At 46.6% G+C, this 18,577-nt stretch overlaps 1 protein-coding gene across 1 annotated transcript in view; it reads right to left on the reverse strand.

Annotated features, from left to right (window-relative positions):
- Positions 1 to 5,573, reverse strand: part of PPARGC1A (PPARG coactivator 1 alpha) — a 359,086-nt gene extending 353,513 nt beyond the window's left edge. Inside the window, exon 1 of the mRNA XM_030492192.1 lies at positions 5,392 to 5,573. Within this exon, the coding sequence (XP_030348052.1) occupies positions 5,392 to 5,478 (87 nt within the window). The 5' untranslated portion in view covers positions 5,479 to 5,573. The remainder of the gene's footprint in view (positions 1 to 5,391) is intronic.
- Positions 5,574 to 18,577: the final 13,004 nt, after the last annotated feature.

Here is an 18,577-nt window from a genome sequence, read left to right on the forward strand (position 1 = left end):
GCCCTTTTATATTTAATACCCTTCTGCAGTACACATTTATCTCTACACTAGCAAAGTGTACTCATTGATTTCCTATGGTCTCTCTGGAAGAAGGTTCTGCTTCCCTGACGATGAGTACAAAGGGTGGATGACCCCATTCTCATTCCAATGCAAACCCTGCACTTTTGCATTTCTGCTTAGACCACATGAACATTTGACCAGCTAAGAACTCCCTGCCCTCTTCCTACAGAACACATTGCTAGAACTACTGACATTTCCTCCTGAACACAACTGTATTTTTGAAAATCCTGTCTTATGTATAAATCACTAAAATGCATTAGTTCATTGCAGCCATAACTGTAACTCACAATTTGCACACAAGCCTTTCTTCTAAACTAAGATAGAAAAATAAGACCTTGACCTTTGCTGTCTGTGCTTTAGATTCGTGTTATTGGGCTCTACTGTACCACCATTCAGCTGGGTTGCTCTGGGGCATGAGGAAATGGTCTGCACCCTGTTTAAAATGTGCTTTTTTGGCCACATGAGATGGCCGTCAGAATACACTTTCCAAAGTTATTGTGTTGAATGACCAATTGAGGCACTAATCTCTGAGAGAAACACATTTAACAACTTATTTTTTAAGTCTATTACCTTTTTTATTAAACTCCATCTTCCTCATTATCCTATTGTTTATCTTTTGCTGGGATGCCAAGAAAATAGGTTTCTTGAGTTTCACTTTCATTTTTACTGTGTTCCATTTTCCTGGCTTTGTGCACTGGCACACAACACCCACTGGATATCGAAGAGTCAGGAAAAATTCAAATCCAAGATTAACGTTTTTTTTTTAAATTACCAAGTGTTTTCTGTCAATAGTAACCCAACATCGCTGCTTTTTCTTAACTAATTTAATTTTAACAGTGTCCTTTTAATTTGCAGAGATGTTACAGGCTTTGCTAAAACATAACTGAAGTTGAGTGATGGGTTTGTTCCACTGGTTTTCACAGCCAAATAATGTACAACTATCGACTGAGTCTTTTTCCATTAAAGAAAAAGGTCTACAAAAATCATAATGTGCACTGCCCAATCTTGTGCAGATTGATATAGTATCTCCCATTCAACACCCTCATACACATACATACTCAGTATATGCTATACATGTTAACGTGAACTCATCTGGCACATTTCCAAACCTGCAGACTCCAAGTTCTACTACCAAAAAAACACCACACACACACACAGCCCCCCCCAAAAAAAAATAAATCCAGAAACCATGGAAACAAAAATAAGTCAAAAGTCCCACTGGCTATGGATGAAAATAGAAATGGCCATTGGACTTACTCCAGTTAAAAGAAGAAAATGCATAAAAGCAACATACTACATGCAGTCCAGCTCCCCCAAAAAAACTTGTAGAGAGATCCCCAAAAACACTGGCAGTTGGAGCTTTTGTCCCTGCATATGTAAAGACCAAGAGCCAAGCCACAAAGTTGGCTCTTAGTTCACCTTTCAGTGACTTACTTCTATCTACAGAAGATATTCTGTGAAAGAACTGTTGTATAACATACTGCCATGTTCAAAAACACAGGACAAAGAGCTGGTGCCAGTAACAAGCCCTCAGCTGAGCACTGCAGGGAGAAATCTCTGAAATAATGGCAGTAACCAGGCAGCACACTCCTCTCATTTTACTTCTATACTGCAGGGATTTTCCTGAGGTCGAATTAAAGTAAGTATCCAGATTTATGCCTTAATCATAGGCTTTCATTCATGAACTACATTTCAAATGATTTTCAAGTACTTCCCCACCATATAGATTCGTAACACAACAACGTATCCAGTTGTGGAGTGGAGAGTGGAAAATAATTAATACAAATAATACTGCCAGTTCAGCATGGACAGGTTATGCCCAAGAATATTACTGCTCTCGCTAGCCTGAATACCCCTTTTGCAGTACTTAGACATAGCTGTTCTTTGCTCATGACTACTAATTAAGAAACAGATGTAAAGAGAATTTCAGTAAGCCAGAAAATACACTCAGGAAGTTTTTGGCAAACACGTATTCACAAAAGAACTAAAAGTAAAATGTTTATTGATAGTCTAAAAATGCAGATCAGAGAATGAATGTGCTGGATATTCCTTCACCTCAGGTTTACACCCACTGGCAAAACAGCACAGATAAGTTTATGCAACCACAATTCATAGTTCTCAGGATTGAAGTCTACGAGTTCCTCTAGTCTAGAATTTAGCATGACGGTTAAGTCCCTGTACGAAAATAACTGTAAAAAATGACAGTCAATCTTTCTGGAGTTCTCCTTAGTAATGCAAAATCTTATTTGTTACTATTACAGTGCCTTATTTTCTGGAAGACTGTCTCAGAAATACATTCAAAACAGGCTTCATCAAGTTTCTCGACATAATTTTTCTGATACAAGCTTTTCTTGTGATGTACTCTGGAATTTAATATGCAATGGGAAAAGTTCCTTCCAAGAATATTACCAACAAATCAAGCATACGGTCTTGTCTTAAAAATGAACTACAAAATGCATCAAAAATGTAAGTTGAAAGACATCTCTCAACCTTCCCAAATTATAAAGCAAATGTCCTATATCTGCTTTCAAAACTGTAACACAGTATATTATGCTTCCAGAAGAAAACACTGTTCTCATTAACCTGACTGTTTCCATCATTAAGTCTTACTTTGCTTACTTATGCTCTCATTAACATCTCGAGATGCCACAAAAAGATTCCTTTTGTAAGCTCTAGCTGAACCGCTATTGATATTATACGGGGGATCCTTTTACCTCACACTAGATGCTGAGAGCACATCATATTGATCTAGGAATAAAAAACTATTTTTCCAGTAGTCAACCCCTCTTCTCATCTCAGCACTTTGTTTTAAAGTTTTTCTGTTTGCTGTTTTGTTTTAAACAGAGTATACAAAACAAATTCTATTTCAGCCACATTGCTATATTTAGCAAGAAGAAATGGTTTGCAAGCTCTTATTTTTTTTTCTGGATGCAATTCAGGTTAAAACAAACAAACACGAATATGGCTGACTGTCAAACTGAAGCCAGCTCTGCCGTTTTAAGTGTTAAAACTTGTAAGAAAAATCTATTTGCAGCAAAATCCCATATTCATTTTGATTTCATATTCAAACTAACATCTAGTGCTAATCCTCAGCTGGCGAATGTGACTGATGTAAATGCTAACGTAATACGCAAAAGATGAAAATAGAAAGGAGCCTTGAGCACCAGAAAGAGTGTGTATCTTAAAAATTCTTCTCATCTTCACCCTGGAAAGTCTTGCAAGCTCATCTGTTCCTGTTGCAATGCCATATAGTGATTACACCTTCTCCTTCTAAACTCCCTCCCTAATCATGCATATTTAATTCAACTTTGTGTATATATGCTACAGTTTATATAGTCCTTCTATAAATAGACCTTGTGCATCCTGAATTATCTCCCCCGTTTTCCTTCAGATACAGTTCAACATTGGTATTTCAAACAGATCAACTCTGGATTTGTCGGTAATGCTCTCTGCTTCCATTGTGATAGGGGCTCGCTCTCCTGAAAAGAAATGGAAGGGAACGATAGGTTTCACAATGCCATTCTTTCACGGAACTGTTTTGCTACAGAATGAAACTAACTTTAGATAAAGGAACTGGTTTAAACCTGATTGTATTGTCCGCGTTCCTAACCATTTTCCTCTTCTGATGGTTCCAAAGGAGTCTTCGATGACTGCCTGCCTTTGATAAGAGGCATAAGCCCTTCTTAAATCTCAGTTACTTGCACAGACTCCTGTTTAGCAGGGTAACGATGTACGTTCTCTGCTCACACAGACACGCCAGCACCGGTGTGTGCGCTCGGTATGTGCAGGGAAACGCACACCAGCAGCACCGGCCGCCCCAACCCACCGCTTGCGGTAAGCCCCGACCCAACTCACGCCGCAGCGCACGGACACTTCACCGAGCCGGGAAGCACCGGCGGGCAGCAGCCCAGCGGCGGGACCGCGGCCGAAACGTGCCCCCCGTGCGCCTGCTTCCCGCGGGAACCCCTCCTCGGCGCCAGCGAGCGTCGCTTGCTCCCAGCGAGGAAGGTTCTCCCTGTGACTGGGGCGGCGGACTCGGCGTGCAGCCGAGGTGCCTTCCGGGATGGGCCCGGGACACCGGTATTTATTGAGCTGCTTCAAGACACGACCCGGTTTGTCAGGGCTCCGGGGCCCCACCGCGGCGGCCTGGCCCCCCAACTCCGCCGGAGGAGGGGCCATGCTCCCCGCCGCTGGGCGCTCACTCCTGGGGGCAGGGAGGAACGCGCGGTTCCTCGACCCCTCGCCGTGAGGTGTAACCTTAAACCGGCAACTGCCCCTGCGGGGATCTCAGTTCCCTGGAAACCGGGGCCGCGGGTTTTCCATGAGCTCAGCGGGCGCTGCCCCGCGCAGGGAGGGAGCGGAGAGCCGGGAGCCGACCCCCCCCGGCCCCTCGCCGCCCCAGGGGCCGCGGGCGGCTCTCCTGCCCCCAGGCGGACACCGCCGCCTCCACAGCCCGGGGCAGCCTAACGCCCGCTCCCACCCGCTGCCCAACTTTTCCTATCACGCCAGCACCAGAACCCCCCTTCCTTACACACACACCCCGATGTAGTTTATCGATGACAGTTGCCTGTAGACTTTCACCAGACAAGCAGCGGGGGCAGCAGACGACAACAGTTATTTAATTAAAGCCGCTTTGGAAGCTCCCGGAATAGCTCTCTACCTCTGAGGCGCGATTTCTGGTTTCGCCCCGCTCTCCCGCAGCACCTCGCCAGCCGCCCCCCGCGGGCAGGAGCGCCCGACCCGGCCGGAGGAGCCGGCGTCGCCCGGCTGCGCGCTCCGCATTGCACTGTCATCAAAGTTAACTACGTGCAGGGGGGCGTGGGGTCTGAACCAGACGGAGACAGGGGTAAAACGAACTACTTCCACCTAGGCAGGACCCGAAATTACGAGGCTGAACGCATACGCGGCCATTTCGGAGGGAGAGGGGGTCCCTCTCGCACCGAGCCCGCCGCTCGCCCACCGGCTCCCCTCGCCCCGGCGGGGACGGAGACGCTCCGCGCACGGAGCCGGCGGTGAGCGCAGCCGAGGGCGGACTCGGGGCCGCTCCGCTCGAGTTGCTTTCTTGTGCCCCGAGTTGCTCCCGGGTAACGCGCAGCCCGCCGCGCGCCACGGCTCCCGCTCCTCAGCCCTCCTCCCGCTCCTCTTCCTCACGGGAGGGGCGGAGGGAAGGGGGCTGAAAGCCACACGGGAAAAGGCTCTTTTCCCTCGTTTCTCTTCTCGGCGGACTCCCCCCCACATTGAACAGAAACACTTCCAGACCCTTCCTGCACACGCTGGCATCACCTTCGCCCGCCCCGGGGAGCCCGGCTCGCCGGACCGGCCGCCTCTTACCTGGTTGTAGGAGGTCTCCCAGGAGGAGGTGTAGTTGTAAAAGAAGGAGGAGAAGCAAGCGTCTTCTGACAGCCCGCAGCCAGCCATCCTCCGGGCGCAAAACCTCTTCGGGAAGGCACGCAGCAGCCTCCACAAACTCTGGCTTCCTGCGCGGATCGCGGCTGCCGGCGCTGCTGCTGCCCCGGCTCCGCCTGGCGCGGAGCGGGCGGGCGCGAGGGAAGCGCGGGTGCCTGCGCGCGGCGCTCCCGGGGGCACGGAGGAGCCGGGGCCGGCGTCACGTGCGCGCGCTCACTCCGCCGCTGCCGGCGGGGACAGGCTGTGCTACGGACCCGGGCACCGAGTCAGCAGCGCCGGGCCGCCGCGCCATCCCACCGGCACCGCGCGGGGAAACGGGGGTTGGGGGGGCGCGCCGGCAGGACCCGCCACCGCACCGCGGCGGGGAAGGAGCGGGCAAGTGGCGACGCGCGTCCTCCCCCGCCGCGCCGGGGCAGCGCCGCCGCGGGCGGGCCCGCCCTCCCGGCCGCGGACCGGCCTCCCCGCCCCGCCCCGCGCCGCGCCGCGCCGCCCCGCCCCGTGCCGCGCTGTGCCGGTGAAAAGTTGGGGCTGGGTTTCCACACGCGACCCGAGGCCCGCAAAGCGTGTGCGGGTGCGGGCGTGACCCCGGCGCCGCCCGAGGAAAAGACGGAGGTGGGGCGGGGCCGCGGCGCCGCCTCTCACCCGCCCGCGGGAAACTTCACCTCAGAGTCGCCGGCGGGCCCCCAGGTGCCGTTCCCCCCGCTCGTCCCGTTCCGGGGCGTGCTCTCAGCGCCCCGTTTTCAAGGAGCGGATTCTTTATTGTTATTAATTTCTTTTAAGCGTGCAGTGACCGCGGTGGTGGCGCCGGGAACGCGTTCCCCTCCCGCCGCTCCTGTGGCAGCCCGCGGAGGCGCCCGGGTCAGCAGGGAACCCCCGGCCCCCAGGGGAGGCGAGGCGGGCGGCGCCTCACAGCCCCCAAACCCTGCGTCCGACACAGCGAAGTCACACTGAATATAATGGTTTTAAAGTGTTTGCCGAGCAATTAGCAGACAGATTGGATTACGCTGGCCATGCTCCTTATCCTGACTGCAAACCCAGCACCACAAGCTGGGTGGTCCTCTGACAGGGGAACATTTTCCTCATCTGACATTGATATCACAAAACTCAAATAATTATAAAGAACAAATAATGTAGTATTATTTTCAGAATAATTGTTCATATAAGAATATAAGTTTTTCATTTTAAAAAATGCTGGGTTTGCTTCTAGATCATAACTGGGAGGGCCAGTGGCTTGTTGAGCAGCACAGTCATAACAGCCCATAGAATCAAGTAGGTTGGAAAAGACCCTGAAGATCATCAAGTCCAACCGTTACCCCAGCACGGCCAAGACCACCACTGAACCATGTCACCAGAGGCCTCGTCTACACAGGTTATGAACACTTCTAAGGACAGTGATTCCACCACCGCCCCGGGCAGCCTGTTCCAATGCCTGGAGGCAGTTTTCTGCCACAACTCTGATCCAAGGCCCACTGAAGCTCCTCACTCCCCCCTCGCCTATTTGACGGAGAAGAAAACACCACCTAGTAATACCTGTGGAATCCTTTGGCCATTCTATTTGTTGAGGAAATCTTACTTTCTTGGGTCTCCAAATGTGGCATGAGCAAATGCCATGAAGCACACTTAAGTGTAGTAGAAACTCGGCTTCTTGATGTGAATTGATTTTGTCTGAATGAAGGCTAGCCAAGAACATCTGAATTCATCATCCAGAGGAACCTTTGTGACAGGCAGCTCTGTTCCGTAAGAGGCCAAAGAGCCTTTCATTCTGCCCTAAACCAGGTAAAACTTCAGCAGGAATGTTTCCAGCAACAGAATATGGAAACTACGTCAGAAACAAGGTGTTTACTGTGTCCACAATGATTTATTTCTCAAATTACTTCAGTATTTTCCTTCAGAGACTTCAGCTTGTTAAGACTGCTCATTAGTGGCCCGCAACATTCCATGTGGTGTAAGAATTTATTTCAACTTTTCAGACAGCAACAATTAAGGCATAAAATTCCTCTGCACTTCACCATCCTTCCTGAATTGTTTTCTCCCCTTCTCTCAGAGGGGTTCAAAGCATCTCGCTTCTAAAATTTTAAGCAACTTGACATTGCATGTTTCATCTTAAAGTCTTGATGCATTCCATCCCGACAGCACTCCAGTATAGCCTGACCTTGGAGCTACTTATTCTAGTGCAAGTAAAGTCTGCACTATAAAATTATATGGTTTGAGCCAAAGTTCCTATGTTTAGAACTGAAAATCCTACAGTTTTGGACTCTTCTCCTTTCTATTCTCCTTTTTTTATTATTATTTTTTTTATTTCCCCCCTCCAATACCTGACATACTGATACATTTCAGTAGGTGGCATTTTCCCTACTTCCTCTCCTCTAGAGACAGACATACTATCTGCCCCTCCAATGCAATGTTCTTTGCAAGTCTCACAGCAGATGATGGGTTCTTAGGTATTTGGGGCGTTTCTTATCTTTTTCCTTCAAGCATTGTTCCTCATCCTGCTGTTAACCATTTGCTCTAGCTCAGAATCTCTTCATTGGAAGTTCAGAGGGTTGCCCCTGGGGGACTGTCACTGGTAGGAGGTTAAGCTTAATGGCACAGTGATCGGTTACTAATGGAGATCCAGCTGCAGTCTTATAGTTGAGAACTACTCAGAACCTATTCAGGGCCTCTGCAGAGCACACTTCTACTGGCAGCAAAGCGAGATCTGAACACTTATTTATAGCATTATGTATTGCTCCTCCAGACCATGTGTACAAGTTTTCAGTCAACCAGCCATTACTGAAGTGGCTAATGACCTATTTGTCTATCGCATGATTTAGCATCTGACATCGTCACTGTGATGTTGGTGATGAAGCAAAAAACCTTTGTGTGTTACTTCTATTACTAGAAGTGTGTAACCAAACATCATAAAGTCCACAAATAACCATTGCCTGATATCCTATCCAAGTGTGCTAGCAGCTCCATAGAAAAAATGCTAAAGCTGTATTCAGTCCTATGGATCAGAAGGAGTAAAGTGGAGATAAAATGAACTCTTTAAGGAACTTGGAACAAACGGAGTGGTGAGGGCTGGAGGAAACAGCGAAATCCAGGAAATGTTTGAACAACAAAAGTAACCTCAGGATAATCATCAATACTCCATCTGTGCTGAAAGAAAGGCCTGGTGCAGATAGAACAGAGAAAATTACTTAAATCTCTGCAGAGACACACACAGCATAATACTGTGCAGTTAAGACGTGCCAGAGTACTAGGTAAAGGAGAGCAAAGCAACTAGAAAGGCATCTTGTTAAATGCAGTCTAGAATTTAATTTGGTTTCCTCTTTGCTTCCATGATTTCAGCTTAAAGACTTTCAAAGTCCATTAAATAAACTAGAAACTGTTTTCCTGGGAGGGAAGGGGGTTACCTGCAAAGCCTGTTTGCTGTGGGAATAAGGTGAATCAGGGCGAAGCTTTCAAATTGAGGCTGGTCTTGTCTTCTCACAGACAGCACATCCTCATTCCCCTGAGGCTACTGCACTGTGCTGGGGTTTTGGCTGGGGTAGAGTTAATTTTCTTCATATTTGCTGGCATGGGGCTATGCTTTGGATTTGTGCTGGAAACAGTGTTGATAATCCAGGGATGTTTTAGTTATTGCTGAGCAGTGCTTACACAGAGTCAAGGCCTTTCCTGCTCCTCACACCACCCCACCAGCGAGTAGGCCGGGGCTGCACAAGGAGTTGGGAGGGGACACAGCCAGGAGAGCTGACCCCAACTGACCCAAGGGATATCCCAGACCATATGGTGTCATGCTCAGCATAGAAAACTAGGGGAAGAAGAAGGAAGGGGGGGGGACGTTTGGACTGATGGTGCTTGTCTTCCCAGGTAACCATTACATGTGATGCAGCCCTGCTTCCCTGGAGATGGCTGAACATCTGCCTGCCAATGGAAAGTGGTGAATGAATTCCTTGTGTTGCTTTGCTTGTGTCCGTGGCTTTTGCTTTACCTGTTAAACTGTCTTTGTATCAACCCATGAGTTTTCTCACTTTTGCAATTCTCTCCCCCATCTGCCACTGGGGGAGTGAGTGAGTGGCTGCATGGTGCTCAGTTGCTGGCTGGGGTTAAACCACAACATGGACAGACTAAAGCCAAGGACTGCTGTTTGAGCCAGTAATAGATCTGGTATCACAAAGTGCCAAGTTTTGGGAGAGATCTCTCAGAGTAAATGTACCCCATCGTTGCAGGCAAAAGCCAGAGCATCATGAACGCATCTTTCTTTTCTTTATGCGGAGGGGTATCTCGAGACATTCCCTGAAAAGCAAGATTTCCAGAGGTTTTTGGTTTGAGACGCATATGGAGAATTTGAGATAGAAAAGACATTCATCTTCAACTTGTATGTTCCATGTAAGCAGACAGATTGGTATCAGAACGGTCCCACAGGGCTCAGAATGCAACTCAGCTATAGCCTCTAAATCAGTATTCTGCAATACAAAGTGATACTCCATGGCTGTACGTTTTGTTTAGTGTGTCCCTCCAACAACCAGTGTAGCATCTAAACCCAGTGCTGTGGCCCCCAGTATTTTTAAAACTTGTGATCATAAATACCTCAAAATGTCCCATGGGCACTATTCTTTTATTCACCATTGTCCCCCTTTTTTTTTCCTTACCAAGTTCTCAGCATTGACACATGTAACAGTTTTTATTCCTGACTTTACTAGACTTCATCACTTGAAAATCCCTTCTCAGAGGGAAAAGACATAGAATAGCAAATATCCTAAAGTAAAGTTAGAAGTTGTCCCTGTATCTTAGTTGCAGGTGAAAAAAAAAAAAAGACTATTTCTACTTAGCCTATTCGTAAGCGCATAAAAGCCTTTTAAAGTCAATTAAGACAGTCCATTAAAATTGAAGAGGAAGGGCTTTAAAAGTCCACTGATAGGTTTTCTATTAGGCTAATACTTAAAGCTTCCTTAGCACCTTCTATCGAATTATTTCATTTTGCTTTACGAACACCTCTGGAGCCAGGTATTACATACTGCTAACATTTGAAGAGAGCAACAGTTTAAGTACCAGACCCTTGGAAAAGTCAAGCAACGTTGTCAGACAATGTTTATAAAAGCAATTAGCCCTAAAGGAGCAAAATCCTACTTACAGCAGAAGTGGTGATTCCAGAGTGTTTAGGTTTCTATTTAACTTTCAGATAACTCGTGTCTATAATACAAAAATGTACACTTAATGTAACTGAGAAAGGAGCCACCAGTGGATGAGAACACAGCCACCATGTCCATTTTTAAAACACCATTTCAGTGCTCTGCTTTTTTTCACTGGCTTTTCACTGTACTCTAGCTGAAATCCAGGTGGCCTCTTTTCACCTTCATGTGGCTGAGAGTCCAGCACCAAGCTACCTGAGAGACCTGGAGTTCCCAGAACAGCTTCCACATGTTGGATTCATCAGCCTCAACTACAAGAACTATATGTGCAGGTTTTCCAGTATCGGCATAACAGATCAAGATTAAACCAAGTACAGCTTTTCTAGAGTATCCTGGAATACTTCTCCCAAACTTCAATCACACACCACCGTTCCAAAAATATAAGGTTCTGCTGAAAGAAAATTGCATTCAGGAAACAATGTCCCTGATCAAAATGCAGAAAGCAGATGCTCCCCATCCACAGGATGCTGGGGTGTAGGAGCGTATCAGCACCAGCTTTTCTGAAGTTCTCTTCTGTCCAATATACTCATGATTGCATCTACTGCTGCAATACCTGAGTACTTTCAAGTAGTGCACTAAGCTAAGTGACTAACACCTGCTGGTTCCCCTCATAGGAAAAGCAGCAGTACTGTGTTGGGAGTCTTTGCTGTCTGTGATGAGAGAAGAAACACTCAAAGAAGCAGTCCCTGCAATTAAAGTGGAAGGTGGTGAGATACTAGATGATTGTTGGTTACTGCTGAAATCTGTTACACCAGCTTGTACTTGTGGTTACTGCTCGCTTACTGCACAGCCAAGTTTTACCCTTGTTTCACGAAGTTCAATTACATCAAAGAAATAACTGGCGCTGGCTTTGGCACTCGTGGTCTCCATCCCCGAGCTGAGCCCAGGCTGTTCAGAGTCCTGAAGAAAACCACAGAGACCTGGAATAGAACTCATTTTTATAAGTTTGCTAGATGGCGAAGATTGCATACGCTGCTGCTCTTCATCCGAAAGATAACAAGACAATTGCTGACTGAGCACTGAGATAGGATGGCAGCTCCAAGGAAAGGGACGGTGTAAAAGTATTTGGAAATGCTGCTATGAGACCACCAGAAATGAGTAACAAGGTTCTCTAAAGCCACCTAAATGCAAATGCCAACTGCAGATTTACAGCTCCAGAGAAAACAGGACATTTTTCAAAATGCTTTGATCTCACCATCAATCTATTATTTGCCTCGCCTGAGTCCGGAATCAGTTGCTTGCTCTTCACCCATGAGCTAATCCCATCTAAGCATTGGGTCATCTTGATAATTGAAGTTACGTGAAATAGGCAACTGAATGAAGCAAAGCTGATTATTCAAAAAGAAAGAAAGAAAGAAAAAAAGAAGTGCCAGAAGTTTAAAAGCTCGATTACATGAAATTCTGCTCATCTCAGAAACGCAGGAAATTATTTTCCTTGAATTCTGCAAGATCAAGTGTGCCACTGATTAAAACTTTGTCTACTGAAGTGGAAGAGCAGAACACTGATGAGTTTGATTGTCCTGCAAGCAAGATATTTTCAATGAGACTGCTAACAAAATGAAGCCACTATGAGCATTTAATTCCTAGCTCGGGCCTTCCAGCAGCTTTTCAACATGAGTAATCTCCATCAGTTCAATACCCCCAAAATTATAAATAACAGTAAGTGAGTACATGCCATTCAAACGTAGGCAGGCATGAATTTACGAAATAACTCATAACTTTCATAGTCTTACCACCAATTAACAATGTAAATAAATTACTAAAGCCCTATCAGGTTATAATTTCCCCAAAATAACATTTCGGTGATTATAGTTATGAAGTAACTAATCAAAGGGGGAAAAAATCCTAAATAACCCCAATGAGCAGGAATCAAGACGGTTGGATTGCCAGGAGTCTCTGCCTCTAGTGTGAGTTTCTTTACATCCAAGAAACCCCCCACAGCTATTCTGCCTGCTATACATGCAGATCATGAGCAGAATACTGATGGATATAAACAGAGTAGACTCACCACTGTTTTATCAACCATGGTAAAGATGTCTAAGAACAAAGGTACCAAAATGTATGACGAGGTCTCCTGCCATCGCTCAGATAATGGAAGAGATAAGAGGCTTCCCCATTCTGCATGTTATCCAAAGCTGTGGTAGCACCTCCTCATCACAAAGTGTGTTACAGGCATTCAAAATATACTTGGCTACTCCTTTGGTGCTATGTCTGTATTGTGCAGGTAGGAACATGGAGGAGAGAGGAATTAAGCCTCCCAGGCGCACGCTGCAGAACTCAGGGAAATTGCATTTCACTGTCTTGTGCACAATCCCAGGAAGAGCTTTGATCAATACAGAATTCCATTTTTACACAAGAAATGCCACAAAGAGGCAGCAAACCCTCAGAAATAATTGATAGATATTTCAAAGGGATTTGACAGATCATTAACTCTGGATTTCTTCGGTGACATCATCCTGTTTGATCCAATTAATAAAAACAAACCTCACCAGCAGAAAACCCAGGCAGGCCTTTGTACAGACGTGGTACTGCAGTTTGTAAGCACATGGCCTTTCTGCTAACTATCGCCCCAAATCAAGGGAAAGGATGATCCCTTTCCTTAAAGCAGGTTCAAGTGAATACAATTAGAATGTCTCTGCAAACTTTTACTATTTTAATGTTGAGGGTTTGGAAGCAGCAAGAACAAAGATTTGTTGCTGACTTTGTTGCTAATTTAGGAAGTTCTGAGTTGAGACAGCCCAGGATTGATAAAGTTGTTTCTATAATCAAATTAGTTTTATCAAGAGACTGCTAAAAAAAGCAAATTCATTTCTGAAACCTCCCTGTACCTAACAAGAGATCTAAATGTGAGTCTCACATCAAGCCAGTAGACTACAAACAGTTGGATTCTTAAGCTTTACTGGCAAAAATAATACTCATTGCAGGCAATTATTGTGTGAAGAGCAAATATGATTACGAAGGAGATCACAAAGTAGGCCATTACCATTTCATACAATGGAATATTTTCCTATTCACTTTTCCTTCCCTAATTCTCCTCCAGAAACAAGCAGGATTTCTCTGGGCTGCAGAAAAATCCCACCTCTACCACCTCATTACCCTCTCACGTTGCGCTGTGCTCGAGAATGTACAGAACAGACATCAGAATAGAGTGTTGGGGTGCGCAGAGCTTTAGAGCAAAAACATGTAAAGCACGAACCTGGTCTAACATCCAAAATGCTCGTGTTTCTGTTGCTGTGTGGGCTTCTCCTTAACACCGATTTGCTTACAGGGAGAAGCTGTTCACTGTCCATAAATTTACTGAAAATGAAACGTCTGCTTTCAACAAACAGGGTACATATTGTTGTGAACATTAAGGGTGCGAATGTTAGATTCTTGCCAATTCTTACCCTTGATTTCTGCTCACAATCAAATATTTTTTTTTTTAAAGTAGGTAAAAGTAGCAGTAATTTAAGTTTACTCCCATTATACCGTGTAACGCAGTAACTCACTGGAACAAAGCTGTCAGTGCCCTCTTGGGCAGCTCGCTGCTCGCAGAAACACGTCGTGACTTGCACTGCTTTTAACCTGCTGCTGCTGCTGCACAAACTGCAGCCTTTCGGGAAAGGTTCACGGTGTGTTAGTATTTTTGGAACAACGCTACTACCCCTGCCACAGAAAAAGGCTTATCAGTTGCTTGTTACTCAACCTCCAAACTGGAACAACCTCAAAGATACCATTCTAAGGTTTGAAAGGTCAAATTTAGTTTGTAATTCTTTAAAACCACACATTAATTTTGATAGCACCTTCAGACAGCTGAAAAGGCTGATGTTTCTGAGGATAAAACTGGCCACTGATACAAGCAGAAGGGGTTTGGCTACAAGACTGAATACGTGCACAGATAAAGCAGGCAGGAAATGGGTCGATCAGCACCCACCTGCTCCATGGAGCCCGCTGAGCGTGTGATGCTCCGAGGTTTGTCATGCTGCTGGAGGTGATGAGGTGGGAACATCTGTGCAATACACTTACCAAATAAACATTGGATTCAAATGGAAGGCAAGAGCCTACTTCAGCTGAAAGAATCAGACCAACCCAAAGTAATACATGTTTAGAGCCACAGGAAATATTTATTATCAACATTAATTTGTGCTATGGTTTATTCTTCTATACAACGTAACTACTGCATAGATTCCATAGCTGGAAAAAGCTTAAAGAATCACTCAGAGCCAAGAAGTACACAAAGGAAAAGTATTTTATCATCTGTCCAACATACATTCAGTGTTCCTGAGAAACTGCCTCATTGGAGTAGAAACTGCAAAATGAGAACACCCCCCAGGCAGATCAGCAGAACTCGTCTGCTCCCGCTGCCGCAGGAACGGTACTTTACTGCTGTTACCACATTGACTTCATCTCCTCAATACGGAAGCTGGGAGCTCCTGGAAACCAACCACTTCTCTCGAATGCATCGGTGTGAATTAGAGGCAGCCTGAGCTTGGCATTTGCTAAAGGAGCAATGAAGAGAAGAGCAAACACTCTCATGTAACAGTTTCATCCCAGTTTTGAAGCTGCTTATTTCAAGCTCAAAAATACCTGACATTCTACCAGAGTAAAAGGTAGGAGAGGAAAAATGAGCCTGGTTGACCAAGTAGGTCATTTTTCCCCTTCTGCTTCACATAAATCTTATGTCACATACAGAGTCCTGAAGTTAAATACTTTTAAAAGGTCAACAGAGTACCAATACAAGATTATACTTGTATAATGTTTATTATTAAAACATTCAGCTGTTGGAAAAGCAAGATAAATGGCTATTCCTCACAAATTACAGCAAGTGAATAAACTCCTGTACTTTAGAACACAACTCCCTGCTTCCTAGCATCATGGTGCAGTCTGGCTTTCTATTGCTAAACTGTCAGCAAATGAAGAAAACTATGGCAATCTGATTACAAATTAATAACTGCAGCTTGACTGGGTGGAAGGAAGACTCTTTGCCTGTGACTCCTGTTAAGGTATCTTTGTAAGCAACACACTGAGAGCAAATCTCAGTGCATTTGCTTTAAGCCACATTTCTTATGACAAATAATTAGCAGCTTGAGATGCACCACGGAGCAGCGCAGGTTGAACATGACACAAAGTGCTGCTGTTGCAGAAGCCTGATCTGCACAGAGAGGTGGTTGGTGATGAGAAACCATGAAGCTGACCACACCAACACGGAATGTGCCAACAGAGACCGGCCCGTACCAACAGCTCCAACCGCAGGGAGCGAGGACAGGTACCACACAGGGATACACCCCTGCAGCCCCAGAGGGATGCCTCCTGCGCCGGCGCGTGTGTGTGTCTCCCAGAGGAGATGGAAGTTCAGGGGTTTATGGCATCAAGACACAGTGAAGCATGAAGTCATCATTTACTCTTTTCTCTGACAAAAACTCTAAGTGCTATAAAATCCCTACAAATCTAAACACAGTACAACTGGTCACTGCTGTCCCCATGTTACTAGATACATACCTAAACACAGCTTTATGTACTCAGCCATTAGCAACTACCTCCGTACCTGACAAACCTAGACTGTTACCTCACATCAATATTAGCCCTTTACTGCTTTGAGGTATTATACAGAAGCATGATCAAGACAGGAGACTCTCCTCCTTTCAAAAAAATATACTGCTTTCACTGTACTATTCTCCTATCATCTAATCCATTCTGTATTTCCAAAAGCCCCACACTATAAACAGTTTATTTGATATAAACTTGCATTTTCAAAAACACACCAGAATTTCTCTGGTAAAAAAAAAAAGCACTGTAGTAACAAAGCATTGCTTCTCCTTGTAGGTTGTTCCAGAGCCAACAACCAAGCAAGCCTATGGGAGCAATGCCTCAGCGCTCCAGAAGAGCCATGCTCACACCCTTGCTAACAGTTTGCACGCTCTGAAGTGACTGACAAGGCAGGGAACGCAGCAAACAGCTGGAGTCAGCAGGGGCAGGCGAGGCACCTCCATAGGCCAGCGAAGAGCCACAGGACCTTTCAGTCAGCAGTGGCACTTGGCAGAACGGAACACAGGGGCGCTGCGTTTCTATCTGATGAGAGCAAACTCTTGTATATTTTGCAATTTCCAATTTCCCCCCCACTTACTGCAGCCCACAGCACAAGCGGCCAAACCCAAAGCTCTGGTAATGAGCAGGGCTGTGGCTGTTTTTAACCGAGGGAGGTGGAGACCTTCATATACTTGCAGATAGAGCAGCCTCACTCCTACACTGCCTTCTCGGTCTCCTTTCACTTCTCCAGGCAGCCTTTTTTGAGTTTTCTCCACCAGAAAAATGTGAATGAGGTTCTGCCTTTCAACACTTAACTCACAAAAACCCCAGGGCTGTTCTCAAACCCAAGTTATTCTGTGTCCATCTGTTGTATCCTCCAGGAGCTGTAGGCAAGAGGACGGCTCCTGATACGGTTTCCCTTCAGGACCTAAAAAATGTCTCTCGGAGAAGCTATGCTGTCCCTTTCATTAGTCCTTCAGAGAGGGAGCATTACTTCTTGGGTAACTCGCTCCCCACTGCTACGTGGCTCCAAAGTTACATTAAAAAACACAGTGAAATTCACAGTAGCTTTAAGGTACCCACAGTGGTTTAAGCAAGTCCATATGTTACAGCCCCAGACCCTCACACACTCCAACCCCAGAGCCACTCTCCACTGCAGGATCGCTCACTAGTGAGGAACAGCTGTGCATTTAGCACACACAGTCCCACATGAGAAGACGCCTCAGCCCTAAACTTCAGCATTGCGAGCGCTTTGCCTGCCTGCTCTGCAGGAAGAAGAGCATTTTCCAGGGAATCAGTGACACACACAAGTGTCCCATCTGCTGGATCCCCGGATGCTTGAGCTTTGCTGTTGCCCAGATTGCAGCATGCTCGCCAGCAGAGCTGCCTCCCGCGGCTGCCAGGAGGGGAGCAGGCAGGGGGCCTGCTCCATCTCTAGTGACAGCTGGGACACTGACAACCTTCCAATTAAACCAGTGACACGGGTGCACCCAGCACCTCTCGGTGGCTCGCACAGGTGCCACTGGCTTAATTGGGAGATGGGAGGGCTGTGCAGCTGCCAGGGGCCGCTCCCCCGGCCGGCAGGATTGGCATTCCTCACAGCAAGGACGGAGGAGAGAGCCCAGGTCAGCTGTCACCACCCGAGCACTCTGCGGGTATGACAGCTACAAAAGAGAACACCAGGCCCAAGCCCCTCCCGTGTCATCTCCTCTGGCAACCACAGCCATCTGCTCCCCATCCGCACACACCAGCCCCACGGCAGCTTCTGCCACCTGGTTCTGGGGTCCTCAAGGGGCCTCGCACCGAGAACCAGCCGTGCCTGTGCACCTCGCTGTGCCCGGGAGAGCCGGGCAGCCAGCAGCGCAGCACCCGTGAGCTGAAGGCTGCACAGACACTGCAGACATGGGTACCTGGGGAGCAGCCAGCGTCCAGCACGGCACAGAGTGCCCCCCACCCGCAGGAGGGGCAAACCCCACGTACTGAGTGAACCCCAGGTACCCTCGAGCAGGGATCCAAACCAAACACAGCTTTAGGAGCACTCGTGTGAAAGCAGTTCGCTTCAGCTCAGGATCCCCATGTTTTAAAATAAACACTATGTAACTGCCACCAGAAAACTTCATCCAACTCAACATCCTACAGAATCGACCTCCCTCCTTCCTACTGAGAACCATTTCATAAGGCAGGGAAGTTCAGACCCATCCCACAGCACCCGAAGTAGGGGAGATTCCCCCCTCACTTATAAAACCTGAGGCACCCCCAGCCCCAATGTGTAGCACAAATTCACTCAAGCGTTAATCATCAGACGTTCTCTTTCACAGTACTGTCTGCACCGCTAACAGTTCACAAAACTTCTCTGCTCCCCATCACATAAATGGCAATTAAGAAAAAAGCAAACCCTGGTATTACTGATTCCAAGTAATTTCATAGGCAAC

This window comes from Strigops habroptila, chromosome 7 (genome assembly GCF_004027225.2).
Source record: "Strigops habroptila isolate Jane chromosome 7, bStrHab1.2.pri, whole genome shotgun sequence".
Lineage (NCBI taxonomy): Eukaryota > Metazoa > Chordata > Aves > Psittaciformes > Psittacidae > Strigops > Strigops habroptila.